The following is a 20,424-nucleotide window of genomic DNA, read 5'->3' on the forward strand; positions in this document are numbered from 1 at the left end:
GGTAAGTATTTCTCGATGATGACTTATGTCTCGCGTGCCTACAGAAAGGGCTCTGTGTGCCAGCTGTGGCACGCATGCCATAGGTTCGCCATCACTGCTCTATACAGTCAGCAAAAACAAGACCTGGACCTGATTGTGGCTCTGATCATCAGCATCTTATAGCAAAACTCAAGCTTAAACTGAAGAAAGTAGGAAAAACCACTGGGCTAGTCAGGTATAATCTAAACCAAATTGCTTATGAATACACAGTGGAAGTGAAGAACAGATTTAAGGAACTCGATTTGGTGGACAGAGTGCCTGAAGAACTTTGGATAGAGGCTCGTAACATTGTACAGGAGGCAGCAACAAAAAACATCCGAAAGAAAAGGAAATGCAAGAAAGCAAAGTGGCTGTCCAACGAGGCCTTAGAAATAGCAGAGAGGAGAAGGGAAACAAAATGCAAGGGAGATAGGGAAAGTTACAGAAAACTGAATGCAGACTTCCAAAGAATAGCAAGGAGAGACAAGAGGGCCTTCTTAAAGAACAATAGAGGAAAATAATAGAAAAGGAAAAATCAGAGATCTGTTCAAGAAAATTGGCGATATTAAAGGAACATTTTACCAACGGTGGACATGATAAAGGACAAAAATGATAGAAGCAGAAGACATCAAGAATAGGTGGCAAGAATACACAGAGGAATTATACCAGAAAGATATGGATGTCCCAGACAACCCAGATAGTGTGGCTGACCTTGAGCCAGACATCTTGGAGACTGAAGTCAAGTGGACCTTAGAAAGCATGGCTAACAACAAGGCCAGTGGAGGTGATGGCATTCCAGTGGAACTATTTTAAATCATAAAGATGAAGCTGTTAAGGTGCTACACTCAATATGCCAGCAAGTTTGGAAAACCCAGCAGTGGCCAGAGGACTGGAAAAGATCAGTCTACATCCCAGTCCCAAAGAAGGACAGTGCCAAAGAATAATCCAACTACCGTACAGTTGCACTCATTTCACATGCTAGCAAGGTTATGCTCAAAATCCTACAAGGTAGGCTTCAGCAGTATGTGAACCGAGAACTCCCAGAAGTACAAGCTGGATTTCAAAGGGGCAGAGGAACTAGAGACCAAATTGCTAACATGCGCTGGATTATGGTGAAAGCCAGAGAGTTCCAGAAAAACATCTACTTCTGCTGCATTGACAACGCAAAAGCCTTTGACTGTGTGGACCACAGCAAACTATGGCAAGTCCTTAAAGAAATGGGAGTGCTTAATCACCTTATCTATCTCCTGGTTTTGTACTTTTAAGATCAGTCCTTCTGACAAATATTTTGTGTGGCTTGGAAATATTAATTAATTAATTGATTGATTGACTGATTGATTGATTGATTGATTGATTGATTGATTGATTGATTAATTAATTAATTACAATTTCTTGAACCTCCTAGCAAACATGAAGTTTGTCTATACTGAAGTGATTCTGGGAGTCACACTCCACTTTTCCTAGCTCTGCTCTGACTGACTCTTGGAAATCCCAGCTGGAGACTTACCTCGGTGGCCGACAGGAGTGTTTGATCCTCTGAGATTTTTATGCTCCTACCCACTAGATGACTTTCTGTATCTTGTGGAACACCTGATCTTCTTGCTTTTAGATTAACCAACCGACAAGGATTCTTTCTTTGCTTTTTCCTCACATGTTAGCATATCAGGTATAAATAATCAACCCTTCCTGTTTCCTTCTCCTCCTCTTCCAGTTCTTCTCATCTTTGTCCTCTTTTTTTCTATATCTTTTGCCTTTATGCACATCATCCTATTTCTTATTTTAATCCCTAGAGATACGAACGTAAGAACAGCCCAGATGGATCACACCAAAGGCCTATCTACTATGACATTCTCTTCACACATTGGTGAATCAGTAGCCTATGGGGTACCCTTGCCTCATGTTCTCTAGTAACCGATATACAGAGGCAAACTGCCTCTGATACAGGAGGTGATATGTGGCCATCTTGACTAATAGTCACTTAGGGCCTTTTCCTTCTAAAGTTATCCAGATTGACAGGTATCATGAAATCTTATGGCAGTGAGTTCCTCAACTTAAATGAGCAGGGTGTAAAACAAGTACTTCCTTTTATCAGTCCTGGATCTCCTACCACTTAACTGCACTCAGGCTGCAGTACTATGAAAGAATGGAGAAAGCTTCTCTTTATTTTGGTTACACTGCTGGTAATTTTAAACGCCTTTATCATGCCTCTCTTTATTCCTCCTTTTTCCTAAACAGTCCCAAATGTTTCAGCCTTTCCTCCCAGGGGAGTTGATCTAGTTCCTTCAACATTTTGATTGCCAATTTCTGCATTCTTTCCAGGTCTATAATGTCATATTTAGATGTGGTGATCAGCACTGCACATAAGCCATCATGGACTGCTGCAGGAAATCTGATCCCCTTTCCCCAAACTAATTCTCCCAATCATTCATGCTCCTCCAAAACATGGACATGGGTTCAGATGTGTGCTAGAGATATACATCCCAGGCAAACATGATAGCAAAGGGCTGGCAAATATAGGCAATGTGATAAAACAAATTAAGAGATGGGACAATTTAGGAATTTAATAGCAAACATTGCAGATTGTCACACTGCACTGATGTATTTTTGATTAGTATGATTATATACAAAGGTGATTATTAGCTACTGTGGCTTTAGAATTTTCTTTTTCCGCCCTGTAATGTGCTGGGATAATGGAATATGTGGCCTGAGAACAGAGAGCTCACCACAGGTGGAAGTGGTAAAAGCTCTTTTAAAGTGCTTTAAATAGTTTTAAAGCACAACGATTTAATGTACCATAAAGAGAAAAACACTGCACGAATACACTGGGTGAGAATAAGTACAGAGTTGCTCTCTTAGTTCAGCTTGGAAGTCTTTTAATGTTAAATTCTCTGAATGCACATTATGGGGAGAAACAGAGAACTGGGACAACAACATATCCATTAGGAGAATCAAACATCATGCCATTATGAGTTATTTATTGTATAGGTAAATATTAGAAGATCTAAGCTAAATAGATCCCTGGGTGTTAAAAAACTAGTTTGATGCAAAAGTTTGGATGTAGTTTAGCTCAATGCTGATTCCTTTGGCGCAAATTCTGGAAATACAAGGAACTGTCAAGGATGCTATAAATGCAGAGGCCTATGATACAAAGAGGCAGTGGTTCCTAATCCTGGATCCAGATCCTGGCCAGCACAGCTAGTGGTGAAGGCTTCTGGGCGTTTTAGTCCAAGAACATCTGGGGACTGAAAGTTGTGAACCACTGATCTGTAGCCATGGTGGACTAAGCATAACTCTTCAGATAGTGCTGGCCTACAATTTCCAGCATTCCTCACCACTAACTATGTCACATAATGCATATGGGAGCTGTGGGCCAACCACATTTTGAAAGGCTGCACACTGACCACCTTTATTTATATGCTAGGTAGCTTTTTCTTCTCAATATTCTTCGCAGGACATTTCATTTGTACAGCAGAAATTCCTGCTAAAGAAATGGTGCCACAGAGAATGAAGTTTGTCAAAAGCCAAACAAGATTGAAATTGATTATTAGTTTTATTAAAAGCATAATGGTGTGAAGGAAGTAGGGTGATGTTCTTTGCCTTCTCTCATAATAGCATCATTGACAGAACGTGGATGGTGGGAGGTTCCAGATGGAAGAAAAGGAAGCACTTCTTCATACAGAACAAACCCAGCATGAGTTCCTTGAACCAGGATACAATAACAGTGATGGGGTGGTTTTCAAAGGGCCAGTACATGCACTAGAAGTTTCTTTGGTCTGATCCAGCACAGCTCTTAAGTTCCTATTACCAAATAACTTAGGAAGGGAACTTTGTTGGGCCTTCCTAGAACAGACGTGTCACTATCTTGGTGCAGAGCTTGGAAAAGCTACTTCTTAATAATAACAGCTATGGAAAGCAACAACTGGCAAAGTCACCAAAATGTTCTCCACTTCTCCATTCTAGATTGCTTTGTAAGCTCCAGTCATGGATATCTGGTAGCACCTAATCCCAGATCTAGCCACAGATCACCTATAGTGCTGGAAACTATGTTAGGAAAGGCAAAGCTTAAAAAACAACCATAGTCCTTCTGTTATGCACTAGTGAGCGGACATTTGTACCTAAAGAAGAGGGAAGCAAGCACCAATATGGTGTTGCTGAGGGCCAAATACTGATCCCAGAACAGGCTACCTAACATAGAACGAGTGTGATTCCATGTGGGAGATCCAGAATCAGCCCTCGTCAGCTATTAAGTTCCCTAGAGAGTCATGGAAAAGTTGCCCCACTCCAGACTAATCTTGCAGGATTTGTGTGAAGAAAAGTGTACAAGCAGTTGAAAAGCACTTTGTGCACTGAGATTTGCAATAGAAATCATAGAAATGTGCAACTGAAATGATGAAAATAATACTTTTGTGGCAAACTGTTCAAAGAGGGCAGTTTTATTACACAACATTCAACTTAATCCCTTCAGAGAAAAATCAGTGTGAATTAAAATCAAACAGAGTCACATTTTCTCAGCCAGAGGGTGAGAAAGGGTTCATGGAGAATATGTCATAACCTGTCAATTGTAGCAGGAGCCTTGGAGATACCATTATATATATATTTGCTGGAGTATGTCTTGGCCTGTTTTAAGGCCTTTTACTACTGTTCGGAATTAATTTTTAAGAACGACCACATTTCCTTTATTTTCAGAGGCGCTTTGGATTCTACGGTTTTAAAAATCTGCAAGATTTGAATATATTTTCTCTGTGATATAAAATATGAGAGATAGAAAAAACAGTGAGATGTAAAACATTTCTTCTAACTTTGAAGTGCCACCAATGAAGAGGGTCTGGAAAAGATATTCAATGAAGTCAATGAAGTAAGCAATGAACGCTGTCTAAAAACAATGTTAAGAAAAGCAGGTTTTTTGGTAATCAGTAAAAAGCAAGTAGCTCAAGAACTGCAGTTAAGGATCTCAAACAGAAGTGTGCAACGTGTTGGCAAACATAAGTATCTTGGTATTTGGTTGAATAAACAGTGGGATCACACAGGACTGCCACAGAAGACAGAACAGAGATGGCCTGGAGCAGCTTCCTCAAGATGAATAATGTAATATGCAACAAAACCTGACTGACACTGGGAATTAATGTTAAATGGTGTTCATGTATTCTCCATTCTGCTACATGGCACAGAATCATGGATGCTAAATTAATTTGAAATGCAGATTTATTGCAGAATGTTAAGTATGTCCTGGACTGAAAATGTGATTAATCCCAGAAGTATTCAAGCAAATAAAAATGCAGAAAAATAGAATATTTGCATTCACATAAAGAGAAATAAAAGTACAGTTTGTTACAGCTGATCATTCAAGATAACATATAGAAAGTAGGAAAAAAAGTGCATGGAGGCAAAGAATTTCAGGGTTGAAGAACCTTGAAGACTGGTTTGGATGCAACACAACATCACTGTTTATAAAAGGGTCTGTATACAAAATCAAAGGAGCCAGGATAGCTTCCAAATCTCTGACAGAAGAACAATACAAAGATGAAGACAGTTGTTATCTACCCAATTTTTATTCATGACTGCTAACATTATAGGCCTTCTGATAATAATAAATAGAAAATCCATTATCCACAGAAATTGGAAAGCATAATGTCACATCAAAAGCGACTTAAGATTGTTTTCAGATACAGTAACATTTCTGCCGCCATGTGTCTTGTTTAATTGTGAAGGAGGGAGACTTTTTACTTATTTTTTTAAATACTGGTTTTTGTTTTTTAAATTAAAAAGCTCCTGAACAAGATGAGCCTCCGAAGTGGAAATGAGTTTCATGGGAAAGTCCAACAGCACTAAATGTCATCCCCTAACAAACCTCTGAATAAAATAAACAATGGCTTCAGGAGAAGGGGAAAGAAATGAAAGGGGAAAGTCACCCTACAAAGCTAATTGTACAAGTCTTGCACTGTATGACTGGCAAGAAAAATACTAAAATTATCAGTGCCGAAACTATACTACAAATGATCCACTTGGGAAATTGTTAAAGCTACAATCCTAAATCCACATTGATAACAATGTGACTTAATTCTCATTAAATATGTGTAGGTTAGCACTATTTCCCTTCAGCTTCAGAAATACCAGTTTGAAAAAGGGCCTTCTGAAAGCATTTGGGAGGTATAGTCTGCCTGTTTATTGGAGGGAAACACTGTCAGGATAACAACAAACACTAGTTTGTAGAAATATAATACAAGTTGAAATCCTAAATACACTTTCTACTTTCAGGCCCTAGAAGGTCCATAGGAAGCCCAATAAGCCTCATATCTCCACTACTCTCCACCTCGTGCCGCAGTGGTTAAACCGCTGTACTGCAGCCAAAACTGTGCTCATGACCTGGGGTTCAATCCCAGGTAGCCGGCTCAAGGTTGACTCAGCCTTCTATCCTTTCGAGGTCGGTAAAATGAGTACGCAGCTCGCTGGGGGGGGGGGCGGCAATGTGTAGCCTGCATAATTAACTTGTACACCACCTAGAGAGTGATTGAAGTGCTATGGGGCAGTATATAAGCAGCATGCTTTGCTTTTTTTGCTTTACTCTGAGTTGGAGGATAAGATCAAGGAGGTGGCACCCTATTGTGTAGGGTTCTTTCACTCTGTTTAGCGTTCCCTAGCTTTCGACATTCTAGTTGGTGATGTCCCAGGTGATGATCACTCTTTGTGAGGCAGAACCAAGTAAGTTCAGAGGGATCTTCTCTCTTGACGTGACCTTTTACCATAGATGCCCACATTTTGTTCTTTTGGCTCCTCATCCTCCATAGCAACATCAGGCAGATATTAATAAGACAAAAGAAGACAAAGGTCAAACTAGAAAATATTTAAATCTCACTTTTTGCAGAACTGCTCCCCCGAGTAGCCCAAAATGAGGAAAATCAAGTGCAAGGAAATTCAAGCCCTAATACAGTACTTGATTTTCCTCACCTATGGATCTTGCACTTACTGCCCTTTATTTAGGAACCACTCATTAGAAAGCAAACGTGGGCTTACAGATGCAGGGCTGTAGCCTGCTTTACTGAGCCAATCTTTTCCTCCACTTTCTTTCCATTTTTCACAGCATTATTGTCTTTACCTTGCCTTCTAATGAAACAAATCACAGTCTGCTGTTTTTTTTCCTTCTCTGTGCCTATCTGCTTAAAATTCTCCTCTACTATTAAAAACTGAAAATGAAGAAAAAAGAAAGTACAAATGCCATAGCATTTGGATTGGAACTCAAAACTGAATATTGATTGAGCACAGCAACTTTAACGACAAAAAGCAGTGAGCAAGCTAAGAAATCAGTTCCTGATCTTGATGTTTCCCTGGAATCCTGGTGAAAAGTAAAATCACAGAAACAGCTCTGGCATATTTCTAATCCCCACACCCATGTTCTAGGAATAAGCAGCTCATTTAAAATTCTCCTATGATTGGGCAGAATGCTAGATAATGAAACCAGTGTTTTTATCTGTCAGTGCCAATCAAGGCCACTCTATTAAAAGTCAGGTATGACAGTACAGTCAGAGTTTGGGAAAGTTCTTTTTTTAGTACTTCAACTCCCAGAATCCCCTAGGCCTAGAAAACATAGCAATGGTTTTGCTGACTAGGGAATTTTGTGAACTGCAATGCAAAAGAATTAACATTTCTACGCTTTCAGTATGCCATCTTCCTCTGTCATCATATGCTCTTGTCTGTAACTTATCCTTGAAATAGTCTTTTCATAAGCAGCCTCAACAGATTCTCCTGCAGAATATGCTGATGTCGCTAATGAAACCCCAGGGATCAATAACACAGACTTTCTCAAGGTGGATATGACAGAAGGCTTCTCTTGTTTCCAAGAAAGCATTCAAAACCATCAGAAATGGCAAAGTTCATCCAGAAAATGGCCTTTGAGCACCAAAGGTAAGCAGCTACTTGTACACCTGCCTTTTTGAATTATTCTAAAAGTTTGTGGGAGAAACCTGGAAACTGGAAAGCAAATAAAATGCAGACCACACTCATCGGTTTGTTAGTTTTCAGATCTCTTTTTTTCCCCATGAGCTCATCTTAGGTTTAAGTGAGATGAGTTAACAACTATGTTAGCTGGAAGACTCACCACTGAAAGGAGCACTCATGGTATAATTTAGGTATATATATACATTTAAAAAGAAAGCATCTTAGAAAACCATGATAACACATCATAGGGGGAGGGGGAAAGTAGCAATGAACTAAACAGTCATTGTTGGGCATCTGTGAAATACAATTTTTCTGTGAAAATTGGAAAGTACATCTTTTGGTAGATTTCTTCTACTGGGCACCTTACAGATGTGGTATATACAGCTTCCATGAGCTCTAGCCAGCACATCTGGGCACATCTGAGCAATGCCAAATGGCAGGAAGCCAACCTTCAGTTTGATTACAGAGGAGCTTGAGGCAGAAGAAGTTCTACTAGAGTAAACCAGTGAACAGGGATGTTTTGACTGTAAATGTTTTAAGGATCCATGGAGTTTTGTGACAAGAATTCCTAGATTTTACGAGCAATGGAAGTGGCCTTATATTTATTGCAGATGCTGGGTTTTAAACCCATGATCATTCACATTCAAACTAGGTGCTCCAGCACTGATTTACAGTCCTTCTTTGCACAAAGGAATACATGTTAGAAAGTAGCCTGCCTTTTTGTTGAGTCAGAGCAAGAAGACCTGGTGTCTCGGTGTATCTATATTGACTAGCAGAGACTATTCAGGATTTAAGATAGGTCTTTTCCTGCCATTCTTGGGAATACTAAGGATTGAACCTGTGAGATGCACCCTCCCTTCCTCCGTTCTTGTACCTTATGAGGTATGGTGGAAGCCTCACCCTTTGTTCAGTCTTTTACCTTTTGTCCCGGCCCTTTAAACATTATATCAGCAACAGGAAATGAAGCAAAAGATTGAATAGCTCCTGCTATACTAAAGTGGACCCTCTACTTACGGAATTAATCCGTATTGGAACGGTGGCTGCAGGTCAAAAAGTCTGTAGGTCGAGTCTCCACTGACCTACAATGCATTGAAAACCAATTAATCCCGTAACCAGCCGTTTTTGTTCCATTTTTGTTCCATTTTGGTTTTTTCCGGTCTGTAGGTTGATTCTCTGGCTGCAAGTCGAACCTAAATTTTGCGGCCAGAGAAGTCTGTAACTCGAAAAGTCTGTAAGTTGAGCCGTCTGTAAGTTGAGGATCCACTGTACCACAATAAAGTGGCCACAGATATCCTTTGGTCTGTGCAGGTTTTAGACCGCAGCTCCTGGAATCCTTTCCCATTAGTTATGTGCCACATTAAGGTAATGGGAGTCTGAGACAGAACCATTTGGAAGATCAACTTTCTCCCACCAATACCATATTGTATGACAGGGGATATAAATGACCTAGAACAGTGGTTCCCAACCTGGGGTCTGCAGAAGTTCTTGGATTAAAACTCCCAGAAGCCTTCACTGCTAGCTGTGCGGGCCAGGATTTCTAGGATTTTCAGTCCAAGAACACTAAGAGTGGGAACGACTGAGAATCTACTGCAGCAGCTTTTTGAAGCAAAGACACGTTTTTTCATAGCTGAGTTTTCTCCTTTGAATAACTCAGATATGTGAAACCTTGAAACAGGACGACCATATACTTAAAAAGGCATAATGAAGTGGCAGACTTTTTAAAATCGTATTTAACGAAAACAAACAAACAAACAAATGGCAAATTAAATAGCCATCTTTCTGATAGAGACTTATTGTCTGAAATAAAAGAATGCTATTAAGTATACTCTTCAGCTGTCATTTTACCACAATGAGCATGGGGAAATATTCTCTGGGATCCAGTCATCCATGAAAAATGGCTGAGTAACTAACTTTGGCAACTTTAGAATAAGCATTTCCTCGTTCAAGGTCTTCTCTTCCAGTTCTCTGTAATGGAGAGACAGTGATAGAGAAAGCCTAATCTTTTAGGCCATTGACAGGTTTGAGATAAACCTGGAGGAATTGGTAAATACAGTTTTGTACAAAGCAATAAGTATTTGTAAGAATCAGTGTTATAGAAAGAAGTAAGGCAAGAATTTATACAGCTGAGTTAATACAAGACTTGCAACAGCAGAGGAAGAAATCCCAGGATTGGCTAACCCTGCGATAAACCTAGCAGACCTAGCACACCTACTCTGTGTTGTCGTCGTGGAGTGGTGTCGTGGTGCTGTGCTGTGCTGGAGTGTTCCTGGAAGAAGCTGTGTCTTCGTGCTGAATATTGGGAGAAGAACTCTGACTACTGGACTGAACATATGGTATATGACTGCTGAACTAATTTACAAGGACTTTTGATTCTGATTTATGCATTGAACTCTGCTGAAACTGCTGTGCATGACTTCAGGACTGGAAACAAGGACTAAGCTGTACATGTATGTATATATTCTGTAAATAATACAACTATTCTGCTATCAACACTGGTTTATTGCTCGGCGTCTTCATCTCTCTGGGGAATTCTACTGGTTAGCGCCACCTAGTGCCTCCTGGTAATACCGCAACTCTGTCACCCATCCACATATTATGGGCTTTGAAAAGTCTAGACCAAGTGACTATAAGGCATACAATAATGGGCAGATTTCAATCTTTGGTTGGGACAATATTAACTATATGTCTTAACTTTTAACATACGTATAAAGGGTGTGAGATATTGTATGTCATTTCTTCAAATAGTGAGACCAGCAGCTTTACCTTGAACAGAACTTGAAAAAGTTGTTTTTTGGACTACAAGTTCTAGGCTGAACTTTCCATATTCTGAGCTTTCCGTTTAGTGTACGAGGCACAGGCAATAAGAACTTCGCTGGATGAGACCAAAAGTCTGTTTCAATCCAGTTACTTGTTCCTCACAAGAAAAAACTCTTTGCTTCCTGGAATGCCAGAAACAGGCCCTGAAGGTACCCATGTGACATACTGCTAGTACAATGGTGCCTCGCTTGACGATGATAATGTGTTCTGTTAAAATCGCTGTTAAGCGAAATAGTCATCAAGCGAAATTAAAAAACCCATTGAAATACCTCATCGTGCAGCAAAGATCCTCCATAGGGTGGCCATTTTCTGGTGCCTGTATAGGGAGGAATTCGTCCTTAACACAGCGGGGAGCCATTTTGCACCCCGATGATCAGCTGTTTTTAGATCGTCGTAATGTGAAGAATCGGTTCCTGAAGCAGGGAACGGATTGTTGTGAAGTGAATTTTCCCCATAGGAACATCATTTCGCGATAGCAAAAAACCCATTGTAAAGCGGATTCGTCGTTTAACAAGGTAATCATTAAGCGAGGCACCACTGTATTTAGGGGCACATAGCCTCTGAATTTTCCACTTACTCATTTATCAAAGAGCAGGGCTGGCTCTAAGATTGGGTAGAGTAAGACAATCTCCTCAGGTAGAATATGCTAATGAGCAGGTAGTGCTGGTGATAATTAGAGGTCAGAGATATGTGATCCAGGTGGCCAGCTATCTATCTATCTATCTATCTGTCTGTCTGTCTGTCCGTCCGTCCCTCCCTCCCTCCCTCCCTCCCTCTGGTCTATCTGAATTTTCAGAAGGCGTTTGACACGGTACCTCCAGAAAGGCTGCTGAGAAAACTCCACATTCAGGTGATAAGAGAGCAGGTCCACTTATGGACTGAAAACTTGTTGGGAACCAGGAAACGGAGAGTAGGTGTCAATGGGCAATTTTCACAATGGAGAGAGGTGAAGAGTGGTGTGCCTTACGGATCTAACCTGGAACAGGTGCTTTTCAACCTGTTCATAAATGACCTGGGAGCAGTGAGGTGGCCAAGTTTGTGGATGGAATGAAACCTTTCCAGGTGGTGAAGATCAGAAGGGATTGTGAAGAGCTCCAGAAGGATCTCTCCAAACTGGGAGAATGGGCGGCAAGATGGCAAATGTGTTCCAATATAAGAAAATGTAATGCATATTGGGGCAAAAAAAAAAAATTCAAAACTTTAGTTATCAGCTGATGGGTTCTGAGCTGTCTGTGATGGATCAGGAAAGAGAGGTTGGTGTGCTGGTGGACAGCTCAATGAAAGTGTCAAACCAGTGTGCGGTGGCAGTGTGGGAAGGTCAATTCCATGCTAGGTATTTATTTATTTATTTATTTATTTATTTATTTATTTATTTATTTATTTATTTATTTATTTTATTTTATTTTATTTTATTTTATTTTATTTTATTTTATTTTATTTTATTCATATGCCGTCCACACTACCCAAAGGTCTCTATTAAAAAGGGGATTCAAAATAGAACAGCCAACATTATAATGCCATTGTAGAAAATGCTGGTAAGGCCGCACCTGGAGTATTGCGTACAGTTCTGGTTGCCACACCTCAAAAAAGATATTGTGGAACTGGAAAAGGTGAAGAAGACAGTGACTAAAATGATGACTGGGCTGGGGCACCTCCCTTATGAGGAAAGGCTACAGCGTTTGGGGCTCTTTAGTGAGAGAAAAGGTGCCTGAGGGGAGACATGATTGAAACATATAAAATTATGCAGGGGATGGATAAAGTGGATAGAGGGATGCTCTTTTCCCTCTCACGCAATACTAGAAGCAGGGGACATCCACTCAGATTGAGTGTTGGGAGAGTGAGAACAAACAAAAGAAAAATATTTATTTACTCAGCGTGTTGGTAGTCTGTGGAACCCCTTGCCACGGGATGTGGTGAGGGCACCTGGTCTAGATGCCTTTAAAAAGGGATTGGACAGATTCCTGGAGGAAAAGTAAATCCCAGTTTACAAGCCATGATGGGGATGTACTAGTATATTCTCCAGGCTTCAAAGGAAGGTACCTCAAAATGCCAGATGCAGGGGAGGGGTATCAGGAGACAGGTATCTAGTTGTCTCGTGTGCTCCCAAAGCCAGCTGGTGGGGCCAGTGTAAGATAGAAGAAGCTGGACTAGATGGGCCCTTGGCCTGATTCAGCAGAACTCTTCTTATGGTCATCCATCCATCCATCCATCCATCCATCCATCCATCCATCCATCCATCCATCCATCCATCCATCCATTCAAATTTAATTTATATACTGCCGAGTTAGTGAATACACACTACTCTGTGCAATGTACAAATAGTCAAAGCCCCACAACCTTCACTCACTTTATTCCTATAAAAACATATTAACATAATCAAAATGGCAACATGACTGACTCAAGTGCGGGTATCTGCAGTAACCTGACATTCAAAAATCAAAACTGATATCATTTGAGGGCAAGATGTCCTTGAAGGCTGCCTTATACAACTCAGTCTTGAGTAACTTCTTGAATACAGTGGACCCTAGACTTACAGACGGCTCCACTTACAGACTTTTTGAGTTACAGACTTCTCTGGCTGCAAAATTTAGGTTTGACTTGCAGCTGGAGAAACAACCTACAGACTGGAAAAAAAAATCTAAATGGAACAAAAATGGCCAGTTACGGATTAATCGGCTTTCAATGCATTGTAGGTCAATGGAGTCTCGACCTACAGACTTTTCGACCTGCAGCCACCGTTCCAATACAAATTAATTCTGTAAGTCGGGGGTCCACTATATTGGGTGGCATGGAATCTGGCACACCTCAACTGGTAGTTTATTCCACAAAGCTGTTATTGAGAAAGCCCAACTCCCAATTGTTACCTTTCTGGCTCCCTTTGGCATAGTCACTATTAACATTGTGGATTAAGAGAGCATGCTACAAGGGGAGCTGATTTTTGGGACAGCTGTTCCGACAAGTATTGGGGACCTAGAGGGTAGTATCTTATTCAGATCTTGGAGAAACTGGCTAGGGGGCATTCTGGAAGCTGTAATTAAAAAACAAAAAAAGGGTGGGAGAAACAAGAAAGAGAAAAGAAAAGAGGAATATTTGCAAGCTCTGATCTCACTTCAGCACTACACCCAAGTATTGAAGTGAGATTCAGCTGCCATGCCAGTAGTCTCTTCAACACAATGAAGGGAACTGCCACCTTGTTCTCTATTTCAGGGAGTGAATGGTTTTTGGCCAGCTCTGACAGCAACTAGCAGCAAATCTGACACTCAGATAACTGTATTGCATTGGGAGAAGATTTGTTGTCAACAAATGACAGTGAAAAGGAACTTTTATTCAACTCTTCTAAAGCAGTTTCTGAGATTTTTTTTAAACTTTACACTGGATTCCTTTTAGAGATGTTTGCAGGATATGTTGTAGGCACATTTGTTTCCCAAGAGGAAGCAAGTTCCACAACACAGCAGCACGAGAAAAGGTCAGCAGGCGACTCCGAAAAGCGAATCTTTTAAGGAGCATTGTTGACAATCTGTTAAACGGTGTTTTCCCCTGGCCATGACAGATACGTTCGTTGGTAACACGTGCTTTTCATGGGTGCCATTCTAGCCTTGAATTGAAGACAGCCAACAAGGGAGTAAAAAGAACATCTGACACTTGAAGCGGAAGTCTCTAGCTTTCCAGGCTCAAGTGCAAGAGATCTCCTTTCAGGAAGAAAATGCTTCCTTCTCAGACATGCACAATCCTCAACAGCATTAAGGGGCAGGGAAGAGCTTGAGAAATATTGAAGAAACGATATATGGCCCAGATGCAACGGAAGGACTCAGCACTTGAAAGCAATACAGGATTACAGATAAGATCTGTCCTTTTCGTTGTTTACTCAGCACAGGTCATGCAATAAATCCTCCAAATGGAACCTAGTGGAAACAAATGAGGTTATTTCCCACCCACTGCACTTTTCCCCAGATGCAATCCTTTGGGGGGGGGGGTAGAGCACACACACCCTATACATGTTCAAAGGCTGGAGGAGAAAGGAGTTTTTTTTAATGTACTCCCAGATCCTTGCCTGGGAAAGTTTCTGACACTCACTTAGTCTTTGCACTCGGCTGATTTTGGAATGAGCACTGGAAAAATGACAGAAGATAAAATGCTGTCCAATGATTTATCACTCTCTTATCCTCATGGTCAAGCAAGCCCTGAGCTGTTCTTTCCAGGCTGTCACTTCTGGAATGGCAGGAATTCAGCCCCAAAGAACATGCGCCCAAGGGATTCCACGATAAGGCACGCAGGATCCAGGGAGAGAAAGAGCCCCTCATTTGGCTGCAGCAGAGGTCAAGGGGGGGGGAAGGGGAAGACAGGAAGACACTTGCAACAGATGTGGTGACTGTCTGCATCTCTTTAGAGGGCACATTCGCAATTGCAGGTCACCAGATGTTATTGGCAAAGCCAGACTATACGTAGGCTAACAGAAACAAATGCTCCACACCTCTCAGTAGCAGTTGCTACACTCCCTCTGTTTTGATTGAATTATTAAAGCTGCAGTTGTTTGTAGAATCATGGAGTAAAATAGCCTGAGATCAGGCTATTAGAGCCTTTCAAGTTGCAAGATTGAAAGTGTGCTTATTGACAAGGACTGCTGTGCTGCTCTTTTATCATGTTGTGCAGTTGCTTTCTATGCCATCCTGCCTGGATCAGTTTGTAAATGTACACCACCACCACCACCACCATCATCATCGGCATCCTTCAGTCTCGAGAGACCATGATGCTCTGAATTGAGGAGTGTCCTCTCCAGAGCATGAAGCCTGGGTAAAGTAATATATAGAGGATAGGCTGTTACCCAAGCAACAGATCCCCCCTCTCCACATTGCTGAAATGGTCCAATGGAAAGGCAAGAGCCAATACAACTGGTTCCAGCAATGTCGCAGGAGTTGGCAGAACGACACGAACTGCATAGGACTCAGGTTTCTGGAACCACTCCAGGGCCCCAACCACATTACTTTGGCTTTGGTTTTCAGATGACAACTCCCCAAAACCCTGACCTCCTGGGCAAACTGGTTGGGGACAATGGGAATTTCAGTCCAACAACCTCTAGGACAGTATTTCCCAACCCAGGAGTTGTGACCTCCAAGGGCATCACAAAGGGTTTTCTGGGGTGGTGGTTGTGGGTTGCCTTACATGTATTGTAGCTCTTGTTAAATAATTTCTTCCTTCTCCTTTCAGAATGGAATATTAGTGTGCATGTGTATGTATGAGAAACAGACCCTTTGGAGGAGAAAGAAGCCTCTACTTTCTGAGAAAGGATGACCACTTACCTTATTAAAAATGTCTTTTGATGCAAATGGGGTGAGGTGTGTGTTGCAGGTTACTTGACTATTATAAAAGTAGGGCACAACTTGGAAAATGTTGGGAACCACTGCTGTAGGAGACCCAAGGTCAGGGACCACTTGCTTAGAGCAGTACTATTAGCCAAAAATCTGCACTATGAAAAAGCTAAAAATATGTCAAAAGGAATACATGGATAAAACACAATAAAAACAACAGTTTCTTGTGAACTCAAAGCATACACAAAGGACAAAGACTCTGTCCAGCTTGCTGGACTGAGCAATTGTACTGTTTCTGTGTATATACTGAATTGAATAGTATCCTTGTTTTTTGGTGATAGATACTTCCGAGCATAGAAAAGTTACCTTTTTGGATTACAGCATTCTCCAACCTACATGCCTATATTAACTGGGAAATCAAGAAAGCTATAGGTCACAAATGTAGTTTTTCAAAGCTCTTGTTCCTTGTTTTTTTTAAATATATATATATTATTTTTGCAAAACAAATCCAACACAAAATACTTACTGACAATCTAAAACACAGTGCAACCCCATACCCACGGGATCCTTTGGAGCAATTCTTTTATTACAAACCTCCTTTCCAAAATTGTATTGATTGTTGCTTAGAGGCTTTCCCCTGTCCTTTCAGTAATACAAATTCAATAAATCTAACCCAAATAGCATATAAAATATTTAAACTTATTTCTCCTCTTTTCATCTTAAGTTCGGTAGTCAATTTGTCATTTAACACAATGTCCCATACTTTGTTATATCAATCTTCTAATTTAATATCATGTTTGTCTTTCCAATATCTAGCACTTGTCATAAAATTAGAAATCAATTCCTTTGAGCAATAATCAAGTTCTATCTTATCAAAAATTGACAACAAAGCAATTTTAGAGTTAAATTTAATATCTTTTCCAAATATATCACATATTTACTTAAAACTCAATTTCCAAAATTTCTGAATCAATTTACACTCCCACCACATATGATAATACATGCCAATTTCTTCATCACATTTCCAACAGGCCTTAGAATAGTCTGAATTCATTATAATCAATTTCATCGGAGTTATGTACGACCTTAAATTAATTTTTTTAAATTGTCTTTTATTCTTACCAATATTTATCTTAAAACTCTCATCTTCCAAATTTTTGTCCAATCCTCTGTTCTGATTTCTGTCTTTAAATCATGTTCCCTAATTGATTTCAATCCTTCTATTTCAATCTTATTTTCCTCCTGATCCAAAATTAGGTTATAAATTCTTACTACTCCCTTCCTCAAAGCATCCTTCTGGATGTCTCCATGTGATGATAGAAATTGTTCATACTTAATACATTCTCTACATTTGCCATTAGTCCTCAACCATTCATTAGTCCGTCTGTCTAATTGGATAACATTATACCATGACAATTTATTAGTTTGATGTTTTAGCTATAATCTGATCCTTCAATCTCATTTTAATCATCCGATCCTTCAATCTGGCAACTTTTTTATTCTTAAATAAATCAACAAAGCCTTCAGGTTTGCTGGGAAATTTTCTATTTCAGTCACTAATTTTAGTGGTGAAGTAAAGAGACAAAAATTGGGAAAGGAGTACAACAAGGCTGTATATTGTCTCCCTGCTTATTTAACTTATATGCAGAATACATCATGCGGAAGGCAAGACTGGAGGAATGCCAAGACGGAATTAAGACTGCCGGAAGAAATATCAACAACCTCCGATATGCAGACAATACCACTCTGATGGCATAAAGTGAGGAGGAATTAAAGAACCTTTTAATGAAGATGAAAGAGGAGAGCACAAAAATGGTCTGAACTTCAACATCAAAAAAACTAAGATCACGGCAGATGGTGACAGCAGCCACAAAATTAAAAGACGCCTGCTTCTTGGGAAGAAAGCAATGACAAACCTAACATATTAAAAAGCAGAGACATCACCTTGCCGACAAAAGTCCCCATAGTCAAAGTTATGGTTTTTCCAGTAGCGATGTATGGAAGTGAGAGCTGGAAATTGTGCAAGTCATTATGACAAAGGAAGTGAACAGCAACCTCAACAACCTCAGATATGCAGATGATACCACTCTGATGGTAGAAAGTGAGGAGGAATTAAAGAACCTCTTAATGGGGTGAAACAAGAGAGCACAAAAAATGGTCTGAAGCCCAACATCAAAAAACTAAGATCATGGCCACTGGTCCCATCACCTCCTGGCAAATAGAAGAAGAAGATATGGAGGCAGTGACAGAGTTTACCTTCTTGGGCTCCATGATCACTACAGATGGTGACAGCAGCTACGAAATTAAAAGACGCCTGCTTCTTGGGAGGAAAGCTATAACAAACCTCGATAGCATCTTAAAAAGCAGACATCACCTTGCCAACAAGAGTCCGCATAGTCAAAGCTATGTTTTTTCCAGTAGTGATTTATGGAAGTGAGAGCTGGACCATAAAGAAGGCTGACTGCCGAAGAACTGATGCTTTTGAATTGTGGTGCTGGAGGAGACTCTTGAGAGTCCCCTGGACTGCAAGGAGAACAAACCTATCCATTTTGAATGAAAGCGACCCTGAGTGCTCACTGGAAGGACAGATCCTGAAGCTGATGCTTCAGTACTTTGGCATCTCATGAGAAGAGAAGACTCCCTGGAAAAGACCCTGATGTTGGGAAAATGTGAAGGCAAGAGGAGAAGGGGACGACAGAGGACGAGATGGTTGGACAGTGTTATCGAAGTGACCAACATGAATCTGTCCAAACTCTGGGAGGCAGTGGAAGTGGCATGCTCTGGTCCATGGGGTCACAAATAGTTGGATACGACTTAATAACTAAACAACAACAAAGGGACAATATGTCTTTTTGTATCTGTTCCTAGACATTTAATAGGTTTCTTTAAAAGGGTTGTTCACCTGATTTATTATATTTCTTTCTACTATATTAAACAGATATGTTCTTGTTCCTTGTATCATATGCTTTCTCAGGGTATGCCCCAGGTCTGGGACAAGTGGAACAACCATGTGTTCAACCTTGCAGGAGAAAGTAAAATTGATAGAATTCCCAATCCTTTACTTGAACATATGTGACTATTTCTTTTTTTCTCTCTCTTAGTTTTTAATTTGTCTATTTGCTTACCTTATATCATTTATTGTATCATCATAGAAGGTTGGAGTTGACCAAGTAGCTCTGGTAGTTCATAGGACAGGTCACGCCCATGTGCTTGGTTGCTTGCAAGCTCAGGTCTGAACCTTCCCCTTAAGTGTATTACAATGTTTGGGTTTTCCTGTGCCCAGAGTAACATGGGCAGTAGTTTTCTTTGGTTACTTAAGAATAAAACACTTCTGAGACTGCAGGGGTGTATGTGTACGTGCCCAATATTTAATTACAGCTCCTGGAGTAAGACACTTGATGCCCTCAAGCCAAGAGAATGGCTTCTTATAGTTCACAACACAGACAAGGGAAAGAAACTTACCAGCGCTGACGGTGATGGCTTCAATGAATTGTTCTCTCCAGCTGTTGGTCCCGACCACAAGCGCAAGGTTTGTCTTTTTAATGAGCTTGTCCACCGTGTTCTGCAGACGGACAGACAAGTGTTAAAATCCTAAGCACACCATCAGTTTAGAAGAGAAAGAAAAAATATTATTTTGTTGAATTACAACTTATTTTCTGGATGTCAACCAACCAGGCTGGTTGTGGGGCTCTGGGGGTCCAAAACAATTATTTCCTCCCAGGCCTTTGGTTCAGAGGCTTTGGTTCATGGATGGAAATGCAAAGCTACCTACTAATTTGTCTGCTACAGAACATTAATGCTAATCCCAAAACATGGCTGCAAAATGGGGCACGGATGAAAAATCCACTATTTTTCTCCAAACTGAGTTGAAATATATGACCAAAGGATTTGTTACCCTAAAAAGATATTAGCCTCTGCCAGCAGGGTGCCTCTATGTGATACTCATGGAGAAAGACGTTTTATTTTCTTCTTTTTTCAGGAAAACATGCTGGGCAGAGGGATGGAGCAATTCATTCCTCTCTACCAGCCTACTGTCTTCAAACATGGATTTCCTGATCCTACGACTACTAGGTGGTAACTGCAAGGCTATGTTACTATATTACTATCATAATGTGTCTGGTTTTGGATCTTCATTTTGTATTGAAAAGTCCTATACTCAAGAAGTTTTACTGCTCAGTTCTAGGCAAAGGGATATCCTCTGGGGAAGTTATATTTGTAAAATACAACTCCAAAATCCCTCAGTGGCCGTCCCAGCTGGGGAATCCTGGGAGCTGTGATCCAAAAAAGTAACTTGTATGAATTCTGGAAGAGAGCAGCAGTTCCTGATATTTTGTTAGAAACTCTTGAAAAA

General features: G+C 40.5%; 1 protein-coding gene across 8 annotated transcripts in view; it reads right to left on the reverse strand.

Moving 5' to 3' along the window:
• Positions 1-20,424, reverse strand: part of SLC8A1 (solute carrier family 8 member A1) — a 342,233-nt gene that overhangs the window by 17,598 nt on the left and 304,211 nt on the right. For all 8 annotated transcript variants that reach the window (XM_020794736.3, XM_072988572.2, XM_072988587.2 and 5 more), the window contains one exon: positions 19,536-19,635. In XM_020794736.3, the coding sequence (XP_020650395.3) occupies positions 19,536-19,635 (100 nt within the window). The remainder of the gene's footprint in view (positions 1-19,535; positions 19,636-20,424) is intronic.

Source organism: Pogona vitticeps, chromosome 1 (genome assembly GCF_051106095.1).
Source record: "Pogona vitticeps strain Pit_001003342236 chromosome 1, PviZW2.1, whole genome shotgun sequence".
In the NCBI taxonomy this organism is placed as follows: Eukaryota; Metazoa; Chordata; class Lepidosauria; order Squamata; family Agamidae; genus Pogona; species Pogona vitticeps.